Genomic DNA, 9,024 nt, shown 5'->3' on the forward strand with positions numbered 1-9,024 from the left:
GTACCTACTTTTGTCCAATTTTATACATACATGTAAATACTGTATTTTTTGAGGTCTGTTGTTGCAGTTTGGTTGTCAACCTACATTAACTGACTCAACAACTAGTTTTAAATTTTCAAAACTACGTTCTTAAAAAATATACATCCATGCAAAACCTCATAATCTTTCCAATAAAATACTGTAGTCACTTTGTGGTGGGTTGCCTTAACGTTTCGACAGCTTCCGCTACTTTACGGCACTGCTGCAACACTCGCGGTTTACGGTAGTTTATTTCCACATGGCAATTTACTAGTCCACTGTCTGCTTCGGGGTTTATTGCCGAAACCTGACTAATTCAACTAGAATTTCCCACATTCGCACTTTAAACCGGGTTAAAAATGGGCAAAAGTAAGACGAAAAAGTTTAGACGTCCTCAGTTCAACGCTGTCGGACTACCAGTGAATGCCGTGAAAGAAGCGGCCGACGAGGAAGCGGAACTCAGGGACGGCGACGACGACTGCCCGGCGGCTGAACTTTTGGAGAAAGTGGGAGAGAGTAGCAACTATATAAATAACAACTATATATGTATTTTTTTAATCTAAAAACGACCTTTACACGTAAAATATTTATTTACAAGAGGTACCCTTTAATACGGGGCTAAAATGTGGACCGTTAAGCAAATTCGGAATATTTCCTAAAATATTTAACACATCAGAGTAGTTTAGTGTATTTAAATATGATTTGTAGCTGTCATTGTATAAAAGATGAAGGTCCAACAGTAGTACGTTGTGACATCAACAATGATGCTCTGGAATAATGGACAACACAAAACTCCATATTGTCATTTGTATTGTCCTGACGTTTTTTGTTATTATGACATAATCCTAAGATTTTTTTACTCAAACTGAGGCAGAAGTCGTACCACATGTGCGTAACTCTGCATTTGATATAGATGGAAACTACTGTACAGGAGACTGATGTGAAATACAGTATAGCACTGGATTTGTGTAAAGTTATCAAATAGCCATATTGACGATATCTGAGGTTTTAGAACCGTGGACTGTCATCTTAAAATTTTAACATGTGGGTAACAGTCTTGTTGACACAAAGAATGTTTCCATCTCTAGTTGGAGAGTCCCAGTGCCGATGTAAGGGAGTGTGCGTGCGCTGGCATCTCTCAGGTGGTCCAGCAGAGCCAGAGCATCCCGACCTTTCTACAGAGAGATGCAGTGAGGCGGCTAGGCCCCATGTTGCTGGATGGCAGCCTTGGTGTCAGGGAGACTGCTGCTGGGGCACTTAGGTAAGGAGAAAAAACTCCTCGTGGAGGTAGCGGCGCAACAACCGAAATTCCCCAAATATAAGATGCGCTTTTTTCCCCTAAATTAAGACCAAAAGTATGGGTGCATCCTATGAATAGTAACTTAAAAGATTAGATTGATCTATCAGCCACATAACATGAGCTTTTACTTACAGATGTGCATTTTTATATCAGCTGTATTCTTATAATAATTACCGTAACAGGAAGAGCTAGAAGCTGGACATCACTTGACTGTTAGCAGCCAGTGCTAGTGCAGTTTCAGCTCGTGTTGAAGTAGTTATGGCTTTATTTTCAATTAAAAAAATGAACAGACTTAGCCAACGTCCAAGTCCATCCTTTTTCACACACAGAAATATTACTACAACGGAAAGGATCATGTCAAAAGTTATGTCTTCTGATTCAATTATTTGGGTTAACGTATGCAGCCAAGTGCACCGGTTAGAGAACACGGAAATGTATTCCATTTGACTTGTTTATCAATTGTGGTCTTTTGACACACACAGTCATATACTAGGTGGAACACTGATAGCGCGCAACTTCGGGTATTTATGGCAAAACGAACTCGAGCAGCTTCGCTAGGATAGATACATTGTCGCTGCGTTCACTGACCCCTCACAATATGGGAAATCTGAAGCACTTAACAAGCAACAAACCTATAGCTTACAGATATAAACACAAGAAACTTACAAACTCCTTAACTTTACAAAGATGAGATTTATTCTGTTTTGCCATACTTTTTACATTGTTGCCAAACTGTTGGTGCGTCCTATACATGATAATAGAAAATACCGGAATTTGACCCTAAAATTAAGTGTGCGTCCTATACACAGGTGCATCCTTTATTTTGGGAATTACGGTGAACAATCTTTGCCACCATGAGTGTATTTCACAAAGCACTCATATGCCACTTATAAACTATAGTCTGTGTAACTGACTAAACTTATTGCAGCTCTTCTTATCTTTTGACTTAGACCTTAACAGACTCCTCCTGTTCTTGGGCTTTTATTTCAGTGATTAGACCTACAGAGGGCGCCATGTAACAATATAAGAAACTACCACCTTTACCTTCTTGGCTAGACAAGACAACTGTATGTTAAACAAACATTAGATTTATATGGAAAACGTGCGGCAAATAATATAATCACCAACAAATTTATCATTACAGTTAGCTTTTCATCTGGATTTTTAATGGCATTCCAAAAGGAGCAACCTCAACAAATTTATATTGATTTTACATTTACACATTGTCATAGTGCCGGCAGTGTTTATATAGATTTTCTGAAGACCACAGTTTGATTTGAGGATGCGTTTTTTCATACTGTAAATAAATACTGTGCGTCCGCTGACAGGAATCTGAGCGCATGCGGCAGCCAGGAGGTGTGCGAGGACATGGTGAAGCGCGATGTCATGACTCCTCTGACAGCACTGCTCAGAGAGGTAAGGGCTTTTCGCCGCTGGCCGCATCACTTTTTTTTTTTCTTCCCACTCAGCAGCTGTCTAAGCAAACAAATGTCATCAACTTTGATTGCTAAGCTTTGAACTTTAACTTGATGTTTGAGCAATTGTTCACATTACTTTCAAAATGTGAGTCACCAAATTTTGCAGCCTTTTAATTGATTATTATTATTTGCTTTTAAGAGTAAATATTTGAGACTTTTTGTGACTTTTGTTTGCTGTTCTGCCGGAAGATTTCTGTAATGTAAAATAAGTGTATTCGCTCACATGTGTGATCAGTATGTAGCAGCAGTGTTTGATGACTTTTGAATTTTTCTAGTGCATTTAGTACAGATGTGTGTTACCCTTGCAGTGCTGCGTATGTTTTGACGGTGCCGTGGTGTCGACCAAAGAGCCAAAGAACCAGGCTGAGAACATCGCCAATGAGGCCATCAACCTACTGTGGAATCTCTGGTAGGTGCCCCTAAATCCGTCAGCGGTTTATTTTTCGGGAAGGGAAGATGCAGCAGTGCACGGCAAAGGATCGTAAATATTTGGACAGTGCTACAAATGGCTGTTATTTTACAGCATTGGTCATCCATGGGATTATTTTAACACAATTTCGCTGTGTATTGTATGTGTGTTTATGTAGGGATGGACATGGCTAGATTTGAATGAGTCCTCTTTTCTTTATTACACAAATGTTGCTGAGCACTTTCCAGAAGTTTCTTTTTTTCTGGCTCCTGATTCTTCTGTGTGTTTGTGTGTGTATGCGCACGCATATTCCTGATTTACTTGAAATAGGGGTTTGTACAGTCATTTTGGACTAGAAAAGTTTTCTATAAGGTTTTGAATATTTAACACTCAACACCTACAATATAATGAGTTTTTCAATGCAAATCCTTAGAGAACAGCATTATTATCAAAACAGTTTCATTGGTGAGAGTAACTAATGACAGGAGAACATGGACCTTAGTAGGGGTAGTAATCCTTGACTGTCTCACTATTCGATTTTATTATGATATTTGGGTCTATGATTTAATTCATAATAGAGTTTTGATTCAAAACAAATTGCGTAGATTCAGTTTAAAAAGACATCTGCTTTAATCTATTGATGTGCAATTATTCATCATACTACTACAGTCTGCTTTGCAAGACAAAATAAAAGTGATGTGTCTTTTTTTAATATTTCTTTAAAGTTTTAATTTGTGAGAAACAGTTTTTCCGCAAAAACAGCATGTGGACAACTGCCACTCTTTTATGTGTGTTTCCCAGCGAAAGCAGCAGCCAGGCGCTTTCCCTTTTCAACAAATCAGGTCTTCTGGATGTGGTGGTTCAATGTCTAGAGAGACACCCCCATAATGTGGAGCTGGCCACTTCTGCTGGTGACTCATATTTGACAAGACACTCACTTCAAAGGCTTGGTTGAAATCTACAAATTTTCAGGACTTGGCTAACCTATTTTTCAAATGTTTGCTATTTAACAGCGCACTGTTTGCAGACAGTGTCAGAGGACAACCCCGAGCTGTTGTGTAGCATCAATGGTGACGTGCATGGAGCCCTGGAGGGCGTCCTGCTGTCAAACCAGCCTGGAATGGCATACACTCTTCTCAGAACACTGGCTGCTGGTACTATTGATCATTTCATCATGTCCCCATTTAGTATTAAAACAGCACACAATTTTCAGTGGGTGTGAGGGAGTGTTAACATGTTGTTTTGATGCAGGAACGCTGTGGAACATGAAGGGAAACCTTCCCGCTGCCCGCCAGGCTCAGACCCTCACAGCTGTGCTGGCCACCTTGTCTCACTGTCTGGATCTGGATGCGGGTGAGCTCATCCTTCAGCTTCACAGAGCGGAGGAGGCGCACTTAAAGGATGCTCCCGCTGCGTCGTGTATGGAAGCACACGCTACCGGGGAGCCAGCTGTAGAGGAGATGGATGAAGAGGGAGCATCACAGCGTGTGAAAAATGGAAATTCCGGAGATGATTTTTCTGATCTCTTGCCTGTAAGTTGAGTGTCTGGTTTTGATAAGCGTTTCATTCTCTGAAACAATATATGATCATTTTAATTTGTCATCCTGGAATTTGCCTAAGTTTTGAAGATCTCTTACAATGCAGTCGGACAGGAGAAGTGTGAAAATACTCTTATGGCATTTCAGTATGCCTTGTCACACACCAGGAAGTTGAAAATTAAAAGCACTTTCACTGAAATTTTTGACTTAAGGAGAAATCAGAAGCCTGACATTTAAAAAGACATAAATCATAAAATGCTAATAATTCTTAATTTATCTTTTTAGTCTTTAGTCTAGTCATTTTATAATGTTGCTTTTAATATTGTTTTGTTCTAAATGAATCCACCCAAACACTTTCTGCACTTGAAGGCAAAAAAAAAAAAAATTGCAATGCCAGATCTTTATGCAACTATTCTGTCGCCGTTTTAGCAGTGTATAAATACTTCCAATATCACATACAACAGTGTGATACACTGCAATATCAATATTTTGTCCCGTCCCTTTTAGACATTTGCACCAGACCGACAGACTAGACCAACTGTCATGTTCAGGCGGGTACACACTGTCTCGGCTACCCAGTAGGCGAGTACCATGACCTTGGCGAGACAGAAGTGTCTCCGCCACCTCCAAATTGAGGACATGGGGGTGGATGTTTTTTCATGCTGCAGCCACACAAAACATCCTACCGCAATTCTCCATTCAGGCCTTGTGTGTTCAAACACACACATAAACGTTGTGCTTTAATGAGCTGAACATTCTTGGCCATTGTGTTGACTCATGAGGGGATTTGTTCGCGTCCAGAGGGAAATGGGGGAGCTGAGGGAGGCGGCGGCCTTGCTGACGGCCCAGCAGACGTCCCTAGAGATCCTCGTCAACATGTGCTGCTCCGACGGTGAGGCTTGCTGTGATGTGATTTCCTCTGAAGTGACCGACATGATTTTAAATATTTGGCCTAATATGCAATATCGACGAGCACTTGAAGAGACTTGTGATTTGCTTCTATTCAGATCCCTCAGATGACGAGTGGGAGGAGTCATCGAGCAGCGACGAAGGTGAAGCGGTGGCTGATGGCTTGTCGAGCCTTGTGTCGCCACTGTGTTTGTCGGTGGAGGTGCACGCCGCCCTCATCAACCACAACATCCCAGAAAAGGCAAATAAAAATAAGAAATAGAAAGTACAGTGAAACTTCACAATTTGCTACTGTATGTGCTTGCATGATTATTCATATTCCCCAAATCTACATGTTGGGGTCACTGACAATTTAAGATTTGTCTATGTGTGAATGTGTGTTTGAATGCTTGTCGGTATGTGCCTGCAATTCTAATAAAGAAACTCAATATACTAGGTGAATTGATACACTTTATCATAATATTAGTAAGACTTCAGGGAGAACAGAACTGTTTTAAGGCTAAACCTAAACATTTTTGTGTTCTTTTCCACTGAGTTCAGACTGTATAATAAAGACTCACACAATACAATTAATATTTGTGTTATTTACATAATGCGCTAAAAATTGTTGTCTTGACTGAAGGTCCTCAAAAAGACGCAGTTCCCCAAGCAGGAAGCCGTGGATGTGTGTCGCCAGAGTCCCTACTGGAGAGGCCTCATAAAAAAGTAAACTCACTGCTCATGGCAGGTATTTTATGCTACTTCTATTTCAGTGACACTTGGTCTTTTCTTGGGCAGAATGCAGCGCGTCCAGTCTCGCGCCCTGACCTGTCTCCACAGCATCCTATCTGGCATGGACGCAGAGTCTCTGGGCGGGACGGAAGCCCTGCAGCAGGCAGCGCAGCACTTGTCTGCGCTGGTATTTGGAGCGCCAGGTAATCACACACACGTAGTACATGCATACATGCATGTGATCAAGGACTGGTTGGCTACTCTTGTGAATAGATACAATAGATGGATAAATAAATTGGGAGATGAATTGAAGAGTAAGTACAGATACAAGACAAATTAATAAAAACAATTGATAGGGAAAAATCCCATAGTTCTACCCATGTCTTATTATTCCTATGCCTTGTCTTATTTGCTTAAATTATTTTGTTTTTAAATCAGATTACCAGATACGACAAGGCTACATTCCTCTCTATGTCAATCAGAATTGTGGAACTAGACAAAAATTACATTACTTTTTCCACCCCTGTAGAGATCCCTAAAGATGAGGAGTTCTTGGAGGCAGTCATCAGTGCAATGCGGTCTCTTTTGCAGATGGCCGCCTCAAAAAACATCCCTCTGGTAAGTAGAATGTTATATAGGGGGAGTGGGCGTGTATTAAGTGAGATATCACCTTCAGTGTTATTTCTGTTTTTGCTTGGTTTCTTTTAGTCCATAAGCCTGCAGCAGCTAATGAGCCTCAGTGAAGCCGCCTCCCACTGTAATGTCATCAGCGTGAGGGTCAATGCTGTCGCCATCCTGGGCATCACCGGTAGCACCCTCGCCAAAGAGGAAGGCTCAGCTCAGACTCTTCAGGTCTCTCCTTTTCACACTGCCTTGTAAATGTCAGGAGTTTTTTTTGGCTTTTTGGGGGGCGCCTACACAAAGTGGATCTCCCCCTTCAGGGTTAGTATCAGAAGCTCCTTTTCTTTAAAGAATCATGCCCTCCACAGACAATTGGGAGCGGCTTGCTCCAAGTAGCAACCAACGATGTCGACCTGGTGGTTAATGGCGAGGCCCTGGATGCGCTTTTCGACGTGTTTGCTGACGGCAAGGAGGCAGAGACGGCGGCCAGGAGCATCCAGCTACTTCCTGCTTTAAAAACACTTCAGCCTGTCTTTAGGGCCAAGGTACGTCAGCAACCCTTGTGTGTGCAGTATTCGCCTGTCTTTTGGATACACGATATATATCTTATATATTAGATGTGAGGACATTCTGGGGATGTGATGTGGTGGTTGCTACATTTGTCGCTTCTTCTTTGTCATCAGATACGAAAGGCGGGAAGAGACAAGTACAGCCCGCAGCAGCTGTGCGTGCTCGACAATGTCAGAGTCAACCTGAGGAGATTCATTGGCTACCTTGAGACTCTGGCCAAGAATTGACCACAGTGTGGTTGTAAAAACCATCTAGTATTTATTATTTTTAATCTTGTTTATTTGGCTTGCCCTGACACCTAATTGTTTTTTAGGTTTCTTTGCTGTGAAGAACTGCAGGGTGAAATTAGAACATTGGCGTGTTATTTTTGATGGATATTACAGATCATGGTTTCCAAAACTGAGTGCAGGCCCACAAAATGGCTTCCATTTATTTTTTCTGTGAGGTTGCCTATTGTTAGAGTGGGACGCCGTGTCATAGACATTATAATACGTCGATTTGTATAATTATTGCAAAATGTGCCTTACAGCAGGTTTCTCATCCAAATCCTTTCCATCCTTGTCTGTGACACATCATTCTCATAATTCCCCAAGAATTACGTACCTTATTTGGATGGCAAGTGCCGAATTGGTTACCATGACAGATAGGTGTAACTTTTTCTTTAGCTGTCCTAAAGCTAAAAAAAAAAAAAAAGCTCGCTGTTGCATAATATTTTGTTTAAAAGTAAAGCTCTATCTTTACCTGACTGGCTAAAATGAATTCTCAGCGCATAGTTGTCCTGATTGTTCCAACTTCTCTATTATAGAAGCTTTATTAAAATAACGAACCTGGATTTGCAGGTTTCTGTACCCGTCAATATTTTAATGTATTGTCAAAAGCGTACCTCCGTTTTCATTGCACATTGATTAAATTTGCCTTTTTTTCCCCCTCATCCTCTTCAATGAAAAAGGACATGGTGTGGTTTTGGAAAATGAATAATTTTGTTTAGCAAATGTGCTGCCATAAGGAACTTGTATGAGAAGTTAAGCAAAAACAAATGTTTTGGCATCATACAACCTCCTGTGCGTTTTCTGCTAAAACAGCAGATTTGAGTGTGAGAATCAATTTTTTTTTTGCATGCAAAGCTTAAGTACATTTAGTGTAAAGCTACTTCCCAATCAGTGAGCCATGATATTGCGTATTGGTGGATAACCACGGTCTGCCACTAAATATCCGTGACTGTATATACCTTGTGTCTGCATTTTTGAATAAAAGATTTGTAAAATTATTTTTCTTTACATGTCGTATTGAAAACAAATGTGCACATGCATTACACCAGTCATGGTATCAGCTGAGCACAAATGCTATACACTACACATCATGTACTAATTACAATACCCATAAAATCCTATCTATCTATCTGTCTATCCATCTATCTATCTATCTATCTATCTATCTATCTATCTATCTATCTATCTATCTATCTATCTA

General features: G+C 40.7%; 1 protein-coding gene across 1 annotated transcript; it reads left to right on the top strand.

Annotated features, from left to right (window-relative positions):
• The first annotated feature begins 271 nt into the window (after nucleotides 1-271).
• heatr3 (HEAT repeat containing 3) lies at nucleotides 272-8,794 on the top strand. The gene is made up of 15 exons (XM_088412994.1): nucleotides 272-524; nucleotides 1,107-1,279; nucleotides 2,647-2,734; nucleotides 3,105-3,205; nucleotides 4,007-4,116; nucleotides 4,219-4,359; nucleotides 4,457-4,737; nucleotides 5,545-5,635; nucleotides 5,751-5,893; nucleotides 6,275-6,357; nucleotides 6,430-6,566; nucleotides 6,893-6,981; nucleotides 7,072-7,215; nucleotides 7,353-7,529; nucleotides 7,668-8,794. The coding sequence occupies exons 1-15, from the start codon at nucleotides 378-380 to the stop codon at nucleotides 7,779-7,781; spliced, it is 2,019 nt and encodes a 672-aa protein (XP_088269120.1). The 5' UTR covers nucleotides 272-377; the 3' UTR covers nucleotides 7,782-8,794.
• The last annotated feature ends 230 nt before the right edge of the window (nucleotides 8,795-9,024 follow it).

The sequence above is a fragment of the Hippichthys cyanospilos genome, chromosome 4 (assembly GCF_059441005.1).
Source record: "Hippichthys cyanospilos isolate Australia breed blue-spotted pipefish chromosome 4, RoL_Hcya_1.0, whole genome shotgun sequence".
Taxonomy (NCBI): Eukaryota; Metazoa; Chordata; class Actinopteri; order Syngnathiformes; family Syngnathidae; genus Hippichthys; species Hippichthys cyanospilos.

Excerpts from the sequence above, each read along its gene's own strand:
- heatr3 (XM_088412994.1), top strand. The coding sequence starts at position 378 with ATGGGCAAAAGTAAGACGAAAAAGTTTAGACGTCCTCAGTTCAACGCT. Across the intron at positions 4,360-4,456 it reads TCTCAGAACACTGGCTGCTG|GAACGCTGTGGAACATGAAG; the intron begins GTACTATTGATC and ends GTTTTGATGCAG. Across the intron at positions 5,636-5,750 it reads CAACATGTGCTGCTCCGACG|ATCCCTCAGATGACGAGTGG; the intron begins GTGAGGCTTGCT and ends GCTTCTATTCAG.